Genomic DNA, 22,694 nt, shown 5'->3' with positions numbered 1-22,694 from the left:
TAATATATAATATTGACTTGGGCAGGAAGAACATGTGAACTGCAGGGCTGTGTGCAGAATTAAGAACGCCTCTTAAATTCCAGTTGAATTTTAGAATTTTTAGAAATAAAAAATCATGCGACTGCTAGTTTTTATACATTCTGTCTCACCACTGCTTAATAATATTAATTTAATTAATTAGAATTCATTTATATATATTTATATAATCACATATATTAAACATTTAATTGAATGCGTTTTGTTTCATGTTTATATGAAGATTAAAATATTGTTATTATTTTAATATGAATAATTAATTAATAATTTGACTAATTAGTCGATATGAATGTAAAAAAAAATTCATATAATTAGAATTAATACCGTTAATTAATAAAATCGTGGACCAGTGAAATATCACTGCTCTGTGAATGTGTCCTTTTATTAATTTTTTTTTTTTTTAATTGCAGTTCAGTAAATTCACCTTCCTCTAATTCCACCCGTGGGTCTTGACCGATGCGATTCAAACTCACTTTCACGCAACTCCGAATTCTGCTCCACCCTGTATTTGTAAATCTACAGAAAGCCAAAACCAGGGCCGCAAAATAAATCCATCGGGCTAACGTCCGAAATCCCTTTATATCCTAACCTATCCTCATCCTGTAAAACAGGAGCGCTGTATATAAAAAATAAAACATTTCCACCCGTCAAAAAACAAAACAGGATAGAACCAAAACAGTAAAGGTGCTTTAAAAGGCAATAGCAGCAAAACGGGGAGGAGGGAGAGAAAAAGACGATAGTATAGAGGGGGCGAGCGAAACTGTTCGATCGATACATCCTGCGGAAGAGGAGAAGTATTGATCACGCACCCACCATTCACGATCCGTCATCACTGAAGAAAAGCGGGATGCATTTGCCATGCAGGGTTCATACGTCTCACATCCAATATTCAGCAAACCCTCACTAATGTACAGTAGCTCTCTTTGGAACAGCAAACGCTCCCTGGGAATCATCAGCCGTTGCTGGTACTTGCGCGGGGAGCATCGGTGACAAGGTGTAGGGAATGAGGGTGTGCAACATGTGCGTCTTCAGCCTCTAGTATAAATTGTACTTAATTCCAGACTATCAGCTTTACTTGATTTGCTTAATTGCTGCTTTTACGAATATGGGTCAATGACAAATAAGACTGTCTACCATTAAAAACTGCAATAATTTAATTTCAAACACGCGGCGATTTGTATTCTTTGTATTGGCGTGTGCTGGTCATATACGGCTTTTTAAAACAATTTTAATTGAAATATTATTCATAATTATGATTTTGCAACCTGCAAAGGTGTCTAATCAGTGATTATTAGTGCTGTCGAATGATTAATCGCATTCAAACGTTTTTCTTCACATATATGTGCGGGTACTCTGTGTACTTATTATGTATATGTAAATACACACACACATACAGTATATATTTAGGAAATTATATATAAATATGTTGATTACATAAACACAACACTTTTTTCTTAAATATGCACATACATGTGTGTGCGTTCATGTGTATGTAATTAATAGAAACAGCACACTCATATGTTAGGTGAAAAAAAACTTTGATTTTGGATGCAATTAATCTCAATTAATCGCTTCACAGCACTACTTACTATATTAACCTAATTATATAAATTCACATTTTTTTTTTCAAGTTGGCTGAACCCTCATGATTTAGTTTTTGCAACAAGTAAAAAATAAATAAATAAATAATAAAAAAAAAAAAATTATATGTATATATATATATATATATATATAAATATACATGTATACATAATATATATATATATATATATATATATATATATATATATATATATATATATATATAGTTATATAAATGAATAAAAATGAAAGGTTATGCCACACCACTTTTTTCTTTTCAAGAATTTCATTCTTTTTTCTTCTTCATTTCAAAACAAGTAATTTTTCTGCGTTTAGGTTCAGAAAATAAAATCACGCTCATCGTGGAAGAGGTTTATTAAACTCCTTCCACTTTTTTCCACTTTTAAATCTTTTTTTTAACAAACTATTAAATCAAAACCAAAACAGTCATTGACCCATATTCCGAAGGTTTGTTAATTCATGCTTAGCACGCAAAAGGCTTAAAAGTGTGGCAGTGACTTAAACTCACAGATTCCTGCTGGTCCTCTGAACTGTTCTGCAGGGGTTTGGTCTGCTCAAATATGTGTATCTGTAGCGTTATTATCTGTGCGTATCATTATAGCTTTACTAAGCACACACAGAAGAGGACCTGGTAACCTCGGTGAAGTCCTGACATAGTAGCTGCGACTAGAAAAAGAGACAACATCAAAGACTCGGATATGATTGTTAGCTGCAATCAGATACGGGGCTTATCGAAGGATAAGGATAACTGATTTTTTTTTTTGCTGGCTCCGTAATCACATTCCTCATTTCACATTCCTCATCTTTCCTTAACTTGTACCGCCTGTACTGTTCTTACAAGCGGAAGTGCGGACTGACAGTGACAGTGTTTGTAGAAGAACGTGTTTCTCTGACTACTAGAAGAGAGAGACTTTCTTTTTCATGTCGTTCCGCTTCCAGAGGGAGAGCCGGTCGAATTCCTCTATGGACATGCCGAAGACATTCTGGAATTCCTCGGGCGCCAGGTGCCTCTGGAGAGAGAGAGAGAGAGAGAGAGGTCACGGGGTCAGTGTTTCGCAGCCGGGCGGTGCAACAGGGTAAAGCTAGGAGAAAAGGCGATGTCTACCTCCAGTCTGGTCCTGTCTACACCGGGAGGGAGTTTGCTTCTGCCTCTGTGGGTCACCATGAGCATCTCATACGGGTAAATCTGCCAAAGATCACGTGGGTTAACAAACCAGTCACTTTCAGCAGAGCTTATATACACTAGCAACAAACACAAGAATCTTAATCATGTCACCTTTTGTTCCAGCATACTAGGGAGTGAGTTCCCTCGGTCTATTCTTCTGCTCTGGGCATCTCCGTTCTGTACACGAGAGGAGACCGCCATTTGATTCAATCTAATCGTAAACGTTGTAAAACTAGATGTAAAAACATCAACCTATGAATGGCTTGTACTGTATTGCTTACTTAAAGGGTTTGAAAAAAGTTGGTCTAAAATACAATTAATTCATTCACGTGTTTAAAAAAACAAACAAACACTTATTTTAACGTGAACTGTTACATACCTGAAAATCTGTTTGAAAAAGAAAGAGAGAGAGACACAAATAATAAAACGGTGAGCATGGGGTATAAAACATTTCATTCATTTTGATTTATATTCATTAAAAGGTGAGGACACAATGCAAAATAATGATGGCTCTCAGCATTCTAAATAAAATGTGAATAAACGTATTCTAAATACTATTTAGAATAGAAATATGACTTAATGAATGATATATTTTATAATATACAGTACTCTAAATACTGTAAAAATGTAATTGTGACATAATACTGGCACTCTGTAGTGAAAAAATAGAATAGAATAGAAATCAGTGCTCGTAATACTGTAATTTACCATGATTAAGTTTAAAAATAACCATGACAAACAACTGACCTACTACTTAGAAAAGAACAATAGAAAAGTAGAATAGAACAGAATAGAATTACAGTAGGTACCGGTACTCTACATTACTGTTTTAGAATAGAATTAAAACTACTTAATACTGGCTGTCTGGTTGAAGTGTAAATAATAAGTCTACTATTAATAGAATAGAATAGAATAGAATAGAATAGAATAGAATAGAATAAAGATCAGTGCTCTTAACTTGCTCTTATAAAAATGAATGACACATATTGACATAAATTGCTCTAATTAAAAATAAACATACCAAAAACTAATCCACTATTACAATAGAATAGAATAGAACAGAATAGAGATCAGTGCTCTTAATTCTGGAGCTTAAATCGAAAAAAGAAACTAAAATTGCACTACTTTTTAGAAAAGAAAAGAACAGAATAGAATTATAACTGCATTAATACTGCCACTCTGAAGTGCAAAAATTGAAGGAAAATACTGAATAGAACAGAACCCAATAGAATAGAATAGAATAGAAACGTGATAATCTCCACACTTACTTTGACTCCCTTTATCACTGTTTGAAGAGGAGAACTCTGCAGACTGGAGCTGTTGCACACAAACACCAGACTAATTAAATCAGTCTAATTATGGATCTCACAAAGCTGACGTACCAAAACAGCTTTCATTTTCTCACCCTAGTCAGGCCAGTCTTAGTGTAGGAAGGAAACGAGGGGGATTTGGAGGCTGCGCAAAAGAAAAGAAGAACCGTGTCAACGTACTGACACAAATACAGCCTTCAAATAATCATCTTAACCCGATGCTGAAGCCGACATGTCTTCTATTACGTGTGTGCAGTGCATCTCTTCAACCAGAAGGGGCCACCGTAACTACAGGGTGATTTACTCCAATCACATCATCCGTTTTCAGTGAGGCCCAATACGCAGTACAATGCAATAATCAAAACGGTTCAAATTTAGTTCTCTAGACACTGACCTTTCCCCTAGAGACCTATAAACTCTAATCTGATTCAGATTATTAGTCTGCCGTGCATAAGCTCTGACTGCAGGTGGAAAGACTGACTCAGATGTCCAGCGAACACTACAGCTGCTGGCAGTAATGCTGCTTATCTCTGAGTATCTTTCTGTCCACACAGTGACAAGCACACACACACACACACACACACACACACACACACACACACACACACACACTTTGAAATGTACCCAGATGCATGTGTGTCCTGTCGGGCAGAGACCGTGTTTTCCTTCGGACGGGGGCCGAACTTTCGATCTCCTCCTTTAGTATCAGTTTTCCTAGATTGGATTGAATCTGTTAAGAGAGAGAGGATGAGAGGCGAGGGACTATGAAGGGTGAGGTGGACACCGATACATGACACCCAGGCCGAGAGACCAAATTGATCAGCTCGGCTCCCTGTTTCGACAGGAAATGCAAGAATCCCTACAGATTTGTCCTTCATTTGAAACCCGCTGTGGCCTTCGCTTGAAGGTCGAGCGAGACAATGGATCTCACAAATAAGAGCCGACCCAATAAACCTTTAGCCTCGGTTTACAAAACAGAAAAAACAGAACGGGAGAAATAAAACGCATAATATATAAAAAGCTAATAAATAAAAAAACGTATTAATAGTTGGACATGAAACTGCATGTACACTACTCTTTAAACTTCCAGGGTTCAAAAGAATTGTTATGTTTTTGAAAATGCACCGAGGCTGCATTTATTTATTATTAAAAAACACAGTACAAATAGTTTAAAATAGCTTTCTGTTGTAATCATAAAACAATTATAATGGCAAATTCATTCCTGTGATGGTTTCAAAGCTGAATTTTTGTGTCTTCGGTGTCACATGATCCTTCAGAAATCATGAAAATATGCTGCTTTGATAATCAGAAATATTATTATCAAATTTATTTAAAACCATTATCAGCATTAAAGTATTTTATTGATATCAAAAACAGTTCTTTTTATATTTTTGGGTGAAAAACGTGAAACATTTTACAGGATTATTAAATAAAGTGAAAGTAAAAAATTACATTAAATGATATTAAATTTATTTTATTATATTATTTTAACTATTTCTTGCCTAAAAATGTCATAGCGGTCACGTTTTATTAATTTAATGCAATCTTGCAGATTAATATGATTAATCTCTTTAAATAATAATAATAACAATAATATGAGAATGAAAAAAACGTTTAACTGTAAAACTTCAGGAAACTTCTTGACACATCACAATTACCCCTTGAAGAGCCACTATAAGTTTATTAAGAAGTTTTTAATAAGATAATTTGATGGACAAACACCTTGTTGAGCTCTTGTTTCTGCATTTGCCGAAGTCTCCACATGTCATCAGACAGATCGCTGTCATCATACTTATCATCCTCCTCGCTCTCCTCTCCCTCGGCCTCCTTGGGCGCCACGCTCTTCTTCCGCTCCTTCTCTGTGATGCAAACACATAGTACGAGATACGAGATAAAGAGCAAAAAGACAACTCGATGAACATCCACCGCATCAACAAATTTAACCTTTCATTGGATAAAAAGAATTTTAAATGCGAGGAGATATCATTATGAAATAAATGTTTTTTCTGAAATACACGTTGGACACAATTATTGGCACCCCTAGAAATATCTCTGAAATGTATACCTATTCATATTCACAGTTTTAAATTTCATGTTTCACAATTATATAAACAGAAGCGAAAACAGCCCAAATTCTCTTAATCATCCAAAAAGCTGGGAATATATTTCTGATGTGCAGCAATAGATAACCGAGCTTCACAAATCTGTGAAGTGGCTTTAAGAGAAAATTCCCATGTTCACCTTCAGGGCAATAATTATAACATAAAACGTTACAAAACGGTGTCATTGAGCACAAAACCAAGCTTCTGCTTGGCCTTTCCCAGTTCTCTGATCTGAACCCTGCAGAAAATGAGTGAGGCGAACTGAAGAGAAGAAGAGCATGCTGGGAATCTGAACGGTCTGGATCTCTTGTCAGGTCTCCTCTAACCTCATCAGACATTACAAGAGAAAATCTAGAGCCGTTAAACTGGCAGTGTGAACAAAAAGGCAAGTGTTGAACAAAAAGCTGCCGTTAACTTTGGCCAATGTGCATCAGAATAAAACATTTATTTCATAATCATATTTACCCTCAATTTAGTGTTTTATCCAATGAAAGGTTCTATTTGTGTGATTTTTTTAAATAAAAGATAAAAAGATTAACAATGCAGATTAATTTAGCAAGGGTGCCAATATTTTTGATCATGACTGCAAGTACATTTGAATTATTTCCATGAAGACAGGTTGTGATCGTGTTGATAGCGTGTGAGTGTATTACCGATGACAGCTAGCGAGGGTGGGCAGGGCCAGTAGTCCGTCTCTATCTTAGAAGGCTGGTTGGGGTCTGGAGGCTGTGCGGCGGGAAACTTTGAAGACTCGATGATTAAATCCTCCATGTGTTTACCGAGTGGAACGGCTGCTGAGACATCTACATCCATTCAGATACACAGACACGCAATCTGAATGCTCCGGAGCTACACCATTTACACTGAATCCGATGTGAACTCAAGAGCAGGTGTTTCATACCTTGTTTATATATCGGTGGCTTCTTGTATATGTTGGTTCCATTGTCTAGGAGGAAAAGTTGTTTTGTTTAGTTTTACGAGTCTGGGGTCGATTGAGGTTCGTGAGGCGCTGTGATGTCTAACCTGGCCTGTGGAAGTGCTGCTGCTGGTGTAGGACTTTTGTGCTGACGGTGATGCTCTTACTCAGCTGTGTGGACGCTGGAGACGAGCTGCCTGACGACTTGGGCTCTGACCAATCCCTCTGATAGACATCCTTTGATAGACTGTTCTGGAATTACACGTAGAAGGTCTGTGTGATTAAGGATCACGCTAGAAGCTCTAGAGCATATTATAAAATAGATAGTTGGGTCCTTGAACCTCTGGTGGATTATGACTTAATAAGATTTTTCTAATTTTGGAATTATTATACATAATCTTATATATATATATATATATATATATATATATATATATATATATATATATATATATATATAATTCAGATTATTCAGCAAGGACACATTAAATTGATCAAAAGTCAAACAACATTTTGTTTTGCAACTAATGTTGCTAAAAAAATCATTTTCTTTCTGCTCAATAAAGAATCATTATTAAAACCAAAGCATTATGGTTTCTACTAGAGATCCACAAGATTTTTGTCTATATCCCGATATGCTGATATTTTCCAGCTAATATACTGATACCGATACAGATACTAATATATTTCCTTTTATTTGGAAACAACACCAAGTCTCTCTTGTGCAGAAATCATAAGCATTTTTTTGTTTTGTTTGTTTTTAACAAAAACTTATTTGTTAGCATTAAATAAACAATAATGAAGATTTTTTGACAATACTTTGAAGCTTTAAAAATAACTATAAATGAACTATATATAAATCGCTACTTTTCCACCGGAAAGATGCAGTGTTAACCCTAACATTTTATTTTAAAGTGTTGTAAAAACGTTTATTTTGAGTGTGATTAATCGTGATTAAATGTTTGACAGCGTTAATTAAAATCATTTACAAAAATTACAGTTTTTACTGTCATTTTTATTCAAACAGATGCACTCGTGAGCACTAAATGTATATAATCTGTACGTATTAAAGTGCATATGACATATTTGTGATTTTCACAGACATGCACTATGCAACTTACCTCTGGAGATGGAGGAGGGGAGATTGAACGAGGAGATAATGACCTCTAGAGAAAGAAAAAGGGAGAGACAGTCAGAGAGAGAAAGGGAGGTCAGTTGTTGGCAGTAAGTGAGATATCCAGACATTTCCACAGACAGGTTTACAGACCTAATGAAGCGTAAAGCTTCCATTACAGCGAAACAAAAAAACAAATTACAGTGGGAGAGCCGAGCTAACATGGCGTGTGTGTGTGTGTGTGTGTGTGTGTGTGTGTGTGCAGTGATACAGTTTTTCAGGATTCTCTGATTCATAGAAACTTAATGAATTTAAGGCATCCTTTTTCTAAAAAAATCTAACTGACCCTTAACTTGTGAACAGTATATTTGCTGTATATTACCTCCATCGGTGAATAGCTGAAGTGGGGTTCATACATCATCAGGTCAGGCCTCTCTATATCCAGAATGGCCTTGTCTTTAGGTATAGCTGCTAGATCCTTATATCCAATCACTTGATTGTCCATTTTGGCCTGTATTAATCCAAAACATGAAATAATTACATTGGTGCTACAATATTGAGACACTGTGGTTCTTACAGCTAGTTCTAGTACTTGAATGTAATGGGACTGACTGTATTCTGTATAGCAATGTATGTGGATCTAGTTAAGTGCAATCTGCTGCGGTAATCATATCCCAGCATGCACCGCTGCTATACACACCACTATAGTGACCGCCGGGGATCCAGGAACACCTCCTCCACGTAGAGAGCAAACACTGCCCGGGGAGGTACGAGCCGACTGCTGTCCACAGACACACAAAGGTCAAAGGTCAAACATCACTTGAAACTTTCAGCGTTATATGATCATGTATTATGCTATTTTTAATTTGCAAATAAGAAATCTTTGTATGTACGATATGATTTTAATTACCTTATGAATCATCATTTTGAATAAAAAGGGGTGCTCCCTACGAGGTAACTGTGGAAAGGAAGAAAGACTTTAATGTTAAATGGTGGGGTACAATATAGTTACATTTTGCATATGTAATTTGCAATATATTACAGTATGTAGTACTTTGGGTGTACTGAATGTACGTGGACAAAGTTGGATATAATATATATAACATATATCCAACCGACTAGAATATTTATCTCTATATATACATAATATAATATATCCAACTTTGTAACTCACTGTAAAAAAGTTGAAACTTGAAATAATAGTGAACTAAAATACTTTATCATTATATCATTATATCATTAAATTAACATTAAGTAACAAAAATTGAATCAGCTACAAAATTTTAGGCAGAGGGGTAACAAGTTATTTCAAGTTGAAACAAGTTGAAATTTGGTAATGTGCAGAAAGTCAGCAGTGTAAGGACCTTAAAACCTCTGCAGTCAGTGGACTATGAGCACAATGATGGGGTTTCTCTGGGCTTTTCTGATGGACTTCCATACAAAAGCTTCATTCTAGCATCCTGTGTGTTTTTGTATTCAGCTGAAAAGGACACATCTCCCACTCCTTTGAAAAATAACCCTACAGCATGCCCGTACAACAAAAACACTGTGAAAAATAAAGGAAGAGCCTGGAGGGTTCATATCAGAAATACAGATAAATATGCTCAGAGAGCTCTTGTCAAGCCATCTTAGTGGTTCCCATATGCTCCAGATATTTTTGTGCATTATACAAACACACACTTACACATAAATAAACCCACAAACACTCCCCTTGGTCTGGACTGAATGGATTTCTGTGGTTAATCAGTGGTCTCAGTTGTACAGTATGGTAGGTGTCAGGTTAGGCTCATTCAGGATTTGGCAAAGGAAAAAAAACAATATCAATATATAGTCAAAGAAACTCATGGGAAAGGAATATCAAAAATACCATCTCTTAAGAATCTCTTATGACGTCTAACTATCTGCTTCAAACCAATTTATGAATATCTTTAACCTCTCAAGACCAGAGAAATGTCTTTATATTGTTTAGAGTAGGGTTTTTCAAATTCTTGGTCACAGGAAATCAGCTAAATCAGCCTTCAGCTAAATTTGTGTTTCACTGACACACACACACACACACACAAACACAGTTCAGTCTAGGGCAGCATGATATACCAGCATTATGAACGAATTGCAATATTGCTTTGGTGTGATTTTCGAATTACAAAGGCCATGATTGATTTGTGTTTTTGAAGCATGGGTGCAATAACATTGAGGGTCTCAGAGCGACGGTTCATTACTAAAAGGCTCTGCCCGCATTATTAATGAGAAAATTCTTGCTCACTGTACTAGGTTAGTTTCACCACGGATATATCCGATTTACCGCTATCCACAAGCATTACCAAGCTTGGAAAAACCATGAAAAGTTTCCTAAAAACTGTTTGTGGGAAAGAAGAAAGTCATTTAAACCTAGGACGGCTTTGGGGTGAGTAAAATATGGGGTCATTTTCATTTTTGGGTGAACTATTCCTTTAAGAGGTTAACCGATACGGTTTTCGGAGAATGCACGACGAAGAGCAAACCATGTTTACTTTGGGAAGGGAGTGAGAAGAGAAGGAGATACAGACTCTGATGTAGACATAGCGAAAGACAAGACAGCAGGGGGGAGGGCAGATAAATGGATAGAGAGGATGGATAAAGAGAGACGGATGGATGGAGAAAGAGAAGGATGGGGGAGGGATGTGATGGAGATGGAGAGGGATGATAAAACACATTACATCCCTGCAGTCAGCACTGACGGATAGCGTGACAGACGACTGTGACTCCCTTCCCCCATTTAACCAGGAACTATGTCAAGTGCAAGTACAAATCCTGACAGTCTTATAAAAATTTGTGCAATTAGCATAATAGCACAAAAGCACAAGTACAGAACTAAAAGTACTTTAATACACTATCCCATTACTAAAAACATTAATTAAACCGAGCTAAAACAACACAAATCAACTTCATTTTATTGTTTGCCATCAATTTAAATTTGTAAAATTCTTTATTTACAGGTATAGTTCACTCAAAAAAGTCCACCATCATGGCTTTATTTCTTCTCTGAAAAACTGAAAGTTACACTGAAAGTTAATGGGGAAAGTTAATTTTGTTAGATATCTTATTTTCCCTTCCACAGAAGAAAGTAAGTCACAGAAAGGTTTAGGGGGGGAATATCTAAAGCAAAAATAACTTCAACTTTGAATGAGAAAGACAGGAGAGTGAACTCTTACCTCAGGCGGTGAGAAACTTCATGACACACATCTACAGGGCCTCCTCGCCCTGCACCATTCCTGAAACACCCAAATACCGGATTTCATTACCCATCCCCACATGACAGGCCAGCGACAAGCAGTTCAGTGAACTGAATTCAGTGCTGCAGGAGTAACTCAGCCAGAAACTTCCCTCACCCTCAGGCCTTCCAAGATGATTTGGTTTCTTCAATCAACAAGATTGTGTGAAGTGTAGCATTATATCACTTGCTCACCAACAGATCCTCTGCAGTGAATGGGTGCCGTCAGGATGAGAGTCCAAACAAATACGATAATCCACCTAATAATACTTACAACAACTATTTTTATTTTTTGAAGATATTTTTGATGAAATCAGAGAGCTATCTGACCCTCCATGGACACATTTGTTTCGCTTCCAAACAAAATACTAGTCCAAAATCCCCAATAACGCTTCATCCAGTTAAAACAAAATCCATTCCGTTGTACTCACATTTCAAAATCAACCAATCATCCGGCATATTTGTTCGAAACTGTTATGGACAGTTTTTCGCTTTTTTTAAACAGTGCTTGATCTGTGCATTTTTCTCTCCTGATTCAGAAGAGATTCGACTCTTATTCTTAATGACGGACTATGATTTACTGCAGCCAGCTGTTTGGACTCTCATTCTGACGGCACCCATTCACTGCAGAGGATCCATTGAGCAAGCAATAAAATGCTAAATTCTCCAAATCTGTTCCCATGAATAAAACTCATCTTGGATGGTCTGAGGGTGAGTACATACTCTGTTATGAGTAAACTGTTTTTTCAAATATTCAAAACAAGCAATGAAAAAGCCTTTTATTTTAGTACTCCGTAAATACTAGGCGAAGCATACATGACATTCTTTGGCAGCCAATGAATGTGAAGCAGAATGATGGTGCTCTCTAAAGTGCTTTCTCTCCAGGCAGCGTCTCTGAGTTATTGATCCTTCTGAATTCACACAAGTCAAAATCACTCAATTATTCATGCCTCGTGAACTTTGGCCTTGCACTAGAATGAGCAAAAAATATTTAGCCCCAGACTATTTGTTTTATGTCAGTTTTACCTGCATTTTCTATTTATTTTTCATCTAAACACAGCTCAAAAGAAGAGTGTGGGTGTCAAAAGTGAGCAAGTACTGATGGATAAATATCGGCATCGAGCAAAAATAATCATGAAAATGATTTTCGGCATACTCAAACAGCCCTAACTTACATTATTTGGAGAACGTTTCTACTTCAGCAGACCCTTAACATTACTGATGTGTGTTCCAGTCAGGGAGGTTCAGTCGGCTTTTTTCCCATGAAACCACATGAGGAGAAGTCTAACAAGTCACGTGAGTTTTTCATTACAGCACAAAGCAAACGCACCGCAATCTCAGTGACGCTGCAGATCCACCCGGGAACATCTTAGTCATCACACTCACCTTTAAAGAAGACTTATGTAAGAAACTCTAGCGTGGTGCTTCTGTATTTTAGCTAACACAGTCTGACATCTCACATCTCTGTAAAACCTCCGTGTCCTCCAGCACAGATGGATGAACAGACCTATCATGGCTTTTGTTCAAAGAGCAGCTATTCTCCCAGATTATTTATAGCTAGATTGTCCCTGTGCTCTCCTATCTAGTGGAAAATCAAGTCTGGTCTCTGGAGAGAAAACAGCAGACAACATCTAAGACGGATGAGGGATGCTTTCCAAGACCGGTGCAGTTCAGCTGTTCGTTTGACTCACGGAGCAAAATGTTTTCGATATTTTCTTTACTGGCTGCTATTTACTGTATAAAACCCTTGAGCCTCTATCGAGCATAAACATATTTATTCTATTTATGCTTGCACGCTGTAGGTCTTTTGTTGATTTTGATTGCTTCTATTGTCTTCGTTTGTAAGTCGCTTTGGATAATAGCGTCCGCTAAATGACTAAAATGTAAATTTAAAAGATATTAAAATAAATTAATAAAACGAAATAGATTTTTACATATGCCATCTTTCAGACTTTTGACGCTTTTAAAATAATGCCAGGGACGTACATCTACAGTACATAGCCATATTTAAGGCCATATTTTGTGTGTGTGCTAGCACTACCATAAAAGATAAATGTCATTTTTTAAAATAAATAAAAAATAAAAATAATAGCTTTCACTTTCAGACATGTATAATTAGGCACACTATTATAGTCGATCTAAAATAATAATAATTAAGCTTTGCTAAAGATCACATTTACCATGTGTTTTATTTAAGATTATATTAAAATTAAGTGTTAAAAATGGAAATGAGGATCACAATTAAACACACAGCATAATGATAAATTACAAAAACTTCAATATCAGCTAAAACCTATAGGGGAACACAACACGCTTGTCTGTGTAATATAATGTATTTACTTTACGTGGCTGGTGTTTCACTGTACCAGTATAAGGCAGTGAGTCACCGACGTTCAGAGGCCGTTGCATAGATGATGAATCATGAGCGAGATGTGCTTATCTTTATGCTCATATGGTGTCATATTTAACACGGCAACGTACAAGTCAACAGTCGGCCGAAAACGGATGAACACTGTACAAACACACGGTGCACCGTCCTCATCCTCATCCTGCCCACATCACTCGCAGTACAAGAGAGGAGGAAGAACACGAGAATCCTAAAAATATCCTGCTGCATCTCCCACATTAAGCCAGCCAGACCTCTCGCCCTCTTCCTATTCCTACTGCATTATGTAACATCGGATCCGTTGCTATGGCAAACGAGACTTCGCGCTCCACGCATCTGAACAAACCCAATCTAGTCCCTCTCTACACAGACACGCATGCTTTTATTGACACTGGGGAAAAAATGGGGAAAGTTTGGGAAATGGGATGTTGGCTTTCATGAAATGTTTGTTTTCATATATTTTTATTAAAATGAGACTTTCTCCACCTCAGAAATGACTTTTATGCTGATGTAACCCAGGGCCAAATTAGAAATAATATCTTGGGCCACTTTACTCAAAATTAGTCCCACCCTAAAATTATTACCCCAATTTTTTTTTTGTAAACTTAATGCCATCTCGAATAGCAATCTTGCGGTCATTAACAGACGGTGATGTGGACGAGCGCTGAAGATTTTGTGCGGTTAGCGGGGGGGAGAGCTGCTTTCTTTGTAAGCTGCTTTGATCCTGGTGTGACACAGAGTCAAAGTCAAATTGATCTCAGCTGGAGGAAAAATTGCATTTTGTAAAATTACCATAATTGTTTTACACCAAGCACTGATGAAAAAATTACTAGGAAAAAAAAGTAAAGTTTAAAGTATAAAGCCAAATTTCCAGAACAAAACACATCCCAATACAGTGGCATATTATATAATAACTGTATTTTTTTCTGTTTTCTGACAATGCCTTGCTTGACTTGTTTCACACTGATCTATTATCGTATGATCAACTACAGTATTGTTCAAGTCTAAGTTTTTTGCAATACTTTTTAAATCCAGTTGGTTTTTCAAACGTAAAGCAAAAGTGGTTTTTACTTTTATACTGTTTTCTAAAGTAATACGTTTTAAAATGTTTATTCCTGTGATGCAAGGATTTCTTTTCAGATTTTTTTTTTTGTCATAATTAATTCAAATGAGCACGGTATTAATGTCTTTTCAAAGTTTCTACAGTTTTCCATCATCATGGCTTCAGAAGTACACTCTATGGACAAAGGTATTGGGACACTTGACCGTTACACCATCAGTGACTATAATTAGATTGCATTCTAATACATTTACATTAATATAAAGTTATATCCCTATTTGCAGCTTCCAATTTTCTGTGGGAATTTTTGCCCATTTATCCAGCAGGGCATTTATGAGTCAGCCACTGTCTCTATTCCTGTTCATCCCAAAGGTGTTTGATGGAGTTGAGAGCAGGGCTCTGTGTGGGCCAGTCAAGTTCCTCAGTCAAGATCCTTGCTTTGTGCGCTGGGCCAAAATCTCAGTAACCCCATTCTGTGACTTTACACGGTTTTCTGCTTTGTGTTTGAGTTACTCCACAAAGGTAGCATCCTTTTACAGTGCCATGCCTGAATTCACTAAGCTCTTTGTGACTCACTTTTTGCTCAAATGTTTGCACATGGAGGCTGCAGAGCTAGGCAATGGGAAGCATGAAGTTATAATAAAAAAACTGCAGTATTATACAAACACGAGAGTATTAGTAGACTTAGGTAGGGTAGGTATAATGTTCACACACTTGAAGTACCCTATCTTCAGTGTGTCTGTCGAATAAAGTGTAGGCTATATTTAGCAGACACTCTACTAATACTGTAATGTTATCAACTGTAGCAAATGTGTTATATTATGGCTCGCCATTTTATGAGACTTATAATGCATTTGAACTGTCCTTTGTAACTTGAGTGGATGAATTGTGTGCATTGTATTATAAATGATCATACTCTTAAAAGCTATAACCACAAATAGGTAACACCTTAAAACAGTTCTTATGAATATTCATAAGATGATACAGCATTTTATAAAGTTATTCATAATGCATAATGCATCCATTACTCTGCCTTAATGATGCCATTATAATGTGTTATAAATACAGGCTTCATAGAAAATACCCAATATGGATGAAAGTACACACCTCTTAATTATTGCAATCAATATAATTAAATGGCGTGTCCTAATACTTTCATCCATATAGTTTTTTCCATTAATTTGGAAGTTAAAGAAGTGCCACTGAGATGAATAGAAATGTTAACAGATAGCTCTTTCTAAGAACATTAAACCTCCATAGACTGCAATTAATGGCAATTATCAAGACATGGGCATGAGGAACTTTTATTTTTATCCATCAACACATTAATGATGTGGTGGGCTTCATGCTTGTCGTATGTGAGCAGAGGGAAGAGGGGTCCAGACATGTCAGAATCCTCGAGGGAAATCAGACACATATATAGGACATGCACATGGATGCACAAACACTTTCACGTCAAGGCAGAGGTCTGTGCACAGAAGTGGAATTTTTTTACAGAGAAAGCTCAGAATCAGTCATTGATAGGATATCATCGGTGATAATCTGTGATTACTGTCACCGAGAAACTCTGAGAAACTGGAGCCTATCGCGCTGCTAACTTTTCGACTAGATTTTCACATTTCCTAAAAAATGAGTGGCTGCCCGTACGAAACATGCCACCAAAGTGCTTTTGGTGGTGCTCAGGGCATTGCTATTTCATTATTAGCACTTCAACACGCAGGGTTTTCTGGGTCAACTGTAAATTACACACTAACAGGCTTTAGTGTTTTATTTTTCATTTATTTAGAAAAAACAGTATACAATTTCAGTGTCAACCATTTATACATTATTGGCTATAAAATAATTAAAAACACATGGTGCGCACTAATTTCCTTTTTAATGGCACTAATAGCTTAATTATTACTAAAAAATGCAAATACTCACATAATTAAATACTTTAATGCTGTGATGTTTAATTAGATTGTTTTATGTGAAATATAGAATTTTAATATCAACTATTTATTTTAAATTTTATTATTATTTTAAATTCATGCATCACTTCACAAACTAATTCTTATGTCATTTTTTAATATTTTGTTGTTATAAAATGCCCGCAGAGACTTATAAAGCATGCTTTTAATACAACCGTAAGCAATGCTCTTCTTTCAGCGGTAGGTAGATGACCAGGCTTTGAATGTCCTCATAACAATTAATGTTATTGCGGACAGCAGGCTGGTGCATGCGTGTGGGCCTGGTTTTGTGAAGCGCAAGCCATCTCTCTCTGGCACACACACACACACACACATAATGTGAGGGATTAAGTGTTTTGAGTCCAGCCATTGTGCTGTTGCCCATGGGCGGCACTCTGCATAGATTTATTAGATGATGCCTGGGTGTTTGAATCCATGTGTTCATGAGCGTGTTGTTATTGTGTATACGTGTGTGAAAACCTATTTAGATATTATATTCATTTCGAGTACAGCTGCTTTTAAGTGTGTTGTCAGCAATGTTGGTATGTGGGCGTTTTTTTGCTCGAATTTTTATGAGACAAAACTGAAACATGAGTGCAGATTTGAAAGCTAATGGCCCCACTGATGGATGTTTATGGAAGCATCCATTTTGGCTTTATTGTGTTAGGACGCTGTACTGGCAGCAGGACGGGGCATAAAACACTGCAACACATTACAGACCTCTGGGCCAACAGCACCACAGGATACCAAGGATATAAATACCGCATAGAAAGAGCCTTGTTTAAGAGCATATCTGCGCTTCAGATGGTTTACATATGCTGTGCAGTTGCTATACCATTTAGACTAAATGTTTTTAAAAAAACATTAGACATCGCTAGTCAGTGGAATGCAAAAAATAAATTTTTTAAACGGTTTTAACTTGAGCATTTGCATGTTAAAAACAGGTGTCCTGTATGAAAAACATGGCAAAAAGTGTCTGATTAAACCTGTTTGCAAAAATAAAGCAATAGAAAATCAGCACAGTGAAATACAAAAAAGCATTCTGTGTGAATGGTCCCTTTTTTATTTTTGTAAAATGCAAACTGTATGGTAGAGCAATTTTTTAAATAATGAATAAATAGTGCATTTTTCGAATGAACGGGTTGAGTGACTAATTCAATGACTCATTCATAAGACAGTAACTGGTCGCCACCTACTGGTTTAACAAAGTTTAAAAGAATAGCTCGACCAAAAGTTTTTAAAAGAAAAATGCACTATATGCACTTTTTAAAAAAATGGATGCTACAAGTAGTAACTAAATACATTTTTTAAATACGAAGATTTATTTTAGTTCATATTCATAGCGTATCAAAATAGCACGAATTGAGCGCACTTAAGTTTATCTTAAAAAGGACAAAATAATCATTTTTAGTACAAAATAAGTGCACTTTAAGTACATTATGGAAGTGTACTTGTTTTTCACCTGGGAATATTAGCTAATATTTATTAAATTACGTTAAATATTTTAAGCCCAAACTCAGACAAGCTAGACTAGTTGAGCTTTCTGGAAGTTATACAATAAATCCTGCTTTCGCACGAGGTTTCGTAACGTGTTTGTCTTTATTTGCTGTCTGTCACAGTCAGTCCATCCCCCAAAACAGATCCTTGTGTCTCGTCTCAGAGGGAAACATACTTATCTCAGTTCAGCAAAAACATATGACCGGCAAGCTGCTGCGAGAGATAAGTGAGGGTGCAGTGTGACCTGCTCTCCCTCTCGCACACACAGTCAGGAGACACGCTTCAAGCCAGTTTCATAGAAAGAACAAATGCCACATACGTTTACCTTGATCTTAACTTTATATGAAAACTCACGACCCGCTGGTGGAAAAAATCCTCTAAACAGAGCAGGTTAAGTTTGCAAGCACAGATGTGTAGCTTTAATCTACCCGTGGCGAGTGCTCTCCTGTGACCTTTCACCTGTACGACATAGGCCCTATGCATTTTTTCACCTGCATGTTTTTGGAGACAAAAACGTATTATCAACAAAACCCTCTCTTTCCCCAAAACCTGTCTGTAACTGCATACAAATATGTTTGTATAGCATATAAATGATCTGTAAGCGTGCACAGTGTCTTGATTTGTCGTAATATTTGTAGTCTGATGTTGTGCAAAGAGAATTCGCGGTGGCTGATGTGCCAAAAAAATCAATAAAAAAATTAAAATCGGTGCAGGATTTAGTGAAACAATCTTCACCCGCTGCTAATAAATTTCACAGATAATTACAAAGAAATGGCAAATAACAGACTGATTAAGATGTGATTTGGAAGTAGAATGTCACCGTAAACTTCACTGTAAAAAAAAAAAGACTTTTCTTACTGTATACATTGAAAAACTGTTATAGATCTAATATGACTTTACAGTAAAATCGTGTTTAATACTGTAAAAAAAATGTTACTGTAGTTTTTACAAAAAAATCTGTAGTTTTTACAAAAAAAATGCTTATGGCAGCATAAGACAAACGTTCAAACGTTCTATTAGAAAAGATAACTTACATTTTGAATGCTAAACAGCACATATTTGAAACAATATGGAGACCATTTGTAAACGATATCAAAGATTTGAATGTAGTGGATGAAGAATTAATCTATTTAAAGAACGCAGCTCCAATTCCGTAACTATTAAACTTCTCAAAGGAGATTTGTTTTGTTTTGAATTTAGTAAGATTATAAAAGATGCTTATGAAAAGACTACCGGGTGATAAAACAGGTGGGACATTTTTGTTGCGTGTCGTTGTGCTTTCGTTTTATTTTTGGTCGGTTTTGTTTGTGAATTGTGTATGATTGTAAAAGGCTGCATTCCAAGTGTTCAAAAAAATATATAGCGGGGAAAAAACTACTTGGCAACCGTGTAAAATACTTGAGTCTCATTTCTGGGTGAATATGAAAAACATTAATGATTTATGCACATACAATGAGGCCAAAACAATACAAGGACCCACTGAATCCACTGCACCAACATTATATTTTTATAATTCCACGTCAGGAAGTCATACAGGTTTTTATATAAATAAATTTTAAACAAATGATCTGATTTAACCACCTTCCCCTTCCTCGGAGATCGATCTCGAGCCATTACACCAAGCTAAAGCTCGACACTCTTTACCAACGCTCAATCAAAGCCGAATCAGGCGGCCCGTGGTTCAGTCAATACAAGCTCAAATCAATGCTTGTAAGTACAGTAACTGAAATCTAATATGAATGGAAAAATTTACTACGCAATATTTCGCCTTCTCACATCCATACCCTCGTTCTCCTATTCCTATCCATTCACCCTCGCACGGGTCTATCATATTGCAAAGGGGTGGGTCACATTTTAATTAAAAATCCTATAGAAGGGTCCCATGTAATCCCTCCCTGGTTAAGAAGCTTGAAGCGCGAGTACAAAGAACTCAAACATGAATCTTTGCTTTATTCCGTCCTAAGGCTGAAATCAAATCCATCCGGCGAATGAACTTGTCAAGCGGGCTCACGCTCTTCAAACAAATCTCAGACTTCACCCGGACGCTGTTTTCACTAAACACACATCCACGCAACGTCCCGATCCCAGACTGAGGTTGTGTTCGTGCATAAGAATAAAGTTGACCACCGTCACGACAACCTGTTGCCATGCGCCGCTGGTCCTTGTTTTGACAAAAACGTGGCCCTGCAGAGTCTAACTCGCGGACACGAGAATATGCATTTTTTTAATATAAGAACAGCCTGTTTTTAACACCTACCAAAATCGGCTTTCACAGTACGTAAAGGGCTTATTGTCTGTGATTGATAGTGGGTTTCAGAGACGTCTTTAATAAGCAGTAAGACGCTGGCTGATGAGTCATCACAGCAGATGGCTGCTTTTGAGCAAGCAGATGGCCTGCTACATGTGGTCAATTGATCCACAGATCTCAATTATATCGGCCACATACCTTCATCCTCTCGAAGGTACTGTATACGGACGTCAGGTGCATTACATAATGCTTAAAGGGACAGCATGGAATGTGGGCGTTTGGTTTGAAGTTACATATAAATAGATAATTGATCGAACTGCTCAAGCAGATGTCCGCTCATGAGCTCCGGCAGGCTTTGAGCAGTTGTTAATATTAATGGCCACCGGTTAATTGGATTCAGAAACACAAAGAGGGTTTATTGCACATCAGCTACTGATAATTAAGATCTCTCACGATCGGGGAATTAATGGTCTCAGTAATTAACTCGCTGTATATTCCTCGGACATTTCAGGCGAAACACTTAAAGCAAAGCTACAGCTTAAGACTGCAAGCGATAGCCTGTAGGATCTGCCTCATCCACGTTATACAGTATGACAGAACTTATGAATGAACCGTATACAAAACATATTCACTCTTATCAAAGAGAAGCATGTAGAATGGTTTTATTTATACTTCAGACAAAACTTTTTCCATTTTTGTCAGTTATCGCTTTACTATTATGTTACTACTACATATATTTACATAGATACTATTTTCATATGCTTTGTTGTTTTACAATTACTGGTTCAGTGAACGAATATTGACTTTAAATATTAATTTGTAGTGTTTAGTTTTGATAATAATTGTCATTTATTAGGTAGTACTCTTTTTTTGTTTTAAACTATTCAGATAATTAGTAGTATCTATCCCAGTTTTTCATAAGTGATTGAATAGGCATTAGTACATATTACTACTGCACATTTCTATTGTTATTAATAATAATACTGTCACAATGGCACAATATATATATATATATATATATATATATATATATATATATATATATATATATATATATATTTTTTTTTTTACTCATATAACACTCATCAGATATTGTTGCACACATGCAAATACAAAATTTATCTATTATCTATTTCATCTAAAAAATAGATCTATACAAAATAGATCTATTTTTTGCATCCTTCTGAGCCACTTCCAAACGTGGTGTCAAAAACATATCCAGTATCTGGACATCTGTCATGATTCCCATTGCCAAACCAATCAGAGGCCAGTCCAGGTAGACTAGTATCTAATAAACAGGATGGGAAGCCTATCAAGTGCTTATAAAGTCAATCTAGAATAGACACTACTAGCAAACATTGGGGCAGTTAGCCACTATTGAATAAAACTGATATGGTCACCAGCGACAACTAAAATACATGCTAGTCATTTCTATCTTTGCTAAATTGCATGTGCAATTTATCACCAGTTCCAGGGACAACGACTAGCAGACAATCTAGTTTTAGTCGACAGCTGGTGAAAGTGAAACAGATTGTAGTTTCTTTATTATTATTTACTAGTAACATGCAAGTCGCATACGAAACAGACGCTATTAAGTGTAGAAACGGCTTGCCATAGGCACCTGTTCTCCGGTTCTCTCGCCTTGTGTTATGTAAAAGCGTCGCATCATCCACAGCCATAATCTCGCCGACTACATCCATCCTGTGGCGATTTGTGATTTCAGCTCCACAAAGAGCAAGGCACATTACCTTACGCCATAAAACGCGCTTGCCCCCATCACTTTAACATTACCTTACGCGGCGTGCCGCGGACGCGCGGTCGCGTTTCTCGCGCAAATAATTTCGCTCGAATCCGTTCAAGCAGACGCCGCGCGTGAAGTAGAAACTTACCTCTCCGGCAAATGCGAGCCCAAAACACACAGCCTCCACCCGCACTCCTCCCTGAGATATAATCCTCCTGCCGCTTAAAAATAATAAAAGACGACTTTCTAGCTCGCAGCCGGCAGAGCAGCCTCAGCGCGCGCCCCGTGTTCGCTCGGTCTGCTTGCCAAACACCAGCC

At 36.8% G+C, this 22,694-nt stretch overlaps 1 protein-coding gene across 12 annotated transcripts; it reads right to left on the bottom strand.

Annotated features, from left to right (window-relative positions):
* Nucleotides 1-1,974: 1,974 nt before the first annotated feature.
* LOC122350540 (dematin-like) lies at nucleotides 1,975-22,680 on the bottom strand. 12 transcript variants are annotated; one of them, XM_043247109.1, is made up of 17 exons: nucleotides 22,525-22,680; nucleotides 11,437-11,496; nucleotides 9,156-9,203; nucleotides 8,946-9,023; nucleotides 8,628-8,756; nucleotides 8,253-8,297; nucleotides 7,239-7,383; nucleotides 7,117-7,161; nucleotides 6,869-7,018; nucleotides 5,836-5,972; nucleotides 4,726-4,843; nucleotides 4,209-4,258; nucleotides 4,072-4,141; nucleotides 3,183-3,190; nucleotides 2,915-2,980; nucleotides 2,744-2,824; nucleotides 1,975-2,648 (listed from the first exon to the last, which is right to left on the bottom strand). In XM_043247109.1, exons 3-17 carry the CDS (start codon nucleotides 9,168-9,170, stop codon nucleotides 2,535-2,537), a joined length of 1,251 nt encoding a protein of 416 aa, XP_043103044.1. In that variant the 5' UTR covers nucleotides 9,171-9,203; nucleotides 11,437-11,496; nucleotides 22,525-22,680; the 3' UTR covers nucleotides 1,975-2,534. The 12 variants fall into 12 exon arrangements, with proteins under 12 accessions (XP_043103044.1, XP_043103039.1, XP_043103050.1 ...); XM_043247104.1 differs by having other exon boundaries at nucleotides 8,946-9,026; nucleotides 22,525-22,679; XM_043247115.1 differs by having other exon boundaries at nucleotides 4,072-4,120; nucleotides 8,946-9,026; nucleotides 22,525-22,678.
* Nucleotides 22,681-22,694: the final 14 nt, after the last annotated feature.

The sequence above is a fragment of the Puntigrus tetrazona genome, chromosome 8, assembly GCF_018831695.1.
Source record: "Puntigrus tetrazona isolate hp1 chromosome 8, ASM1883169v1, whole genome shotgun sequence".
Taxonomy (NCBI): Eukaryota; Metazoa; Chordata; class Actinopteri; order Cypriniformes; family Cyprinidae; genus Puntigrus; species Puntigrus tetrazona.
The sequence above is the reverse complement of the archived record's forward strand: the minus strand, read 5'-3'. Positions and strand labels throughout refer to the sequence as shown.

What these genes read in the sequence shown, in the direction of transcription:
- LOC122350540 (XM_043247104.1), bottom strand. An exon ending in ACCCTCGCTAGCTGTCATCG is followed by an intron (nt 5,973 to 6,868) that starts GTAATACACTCA and finishes TTTGCATCACAG; the next exon opens with AGAAGGAGCGGAAGAAGAGC. An exon ending in GCATCTGGGTACATTTCAAA is followed by an intron (nt 4,259 to 4,725) that starts GTGTGTGTGTGT and finishes TCTTTTGCGCAG; the next exon opens with CCTCCAAATCCCCCTCGTTT.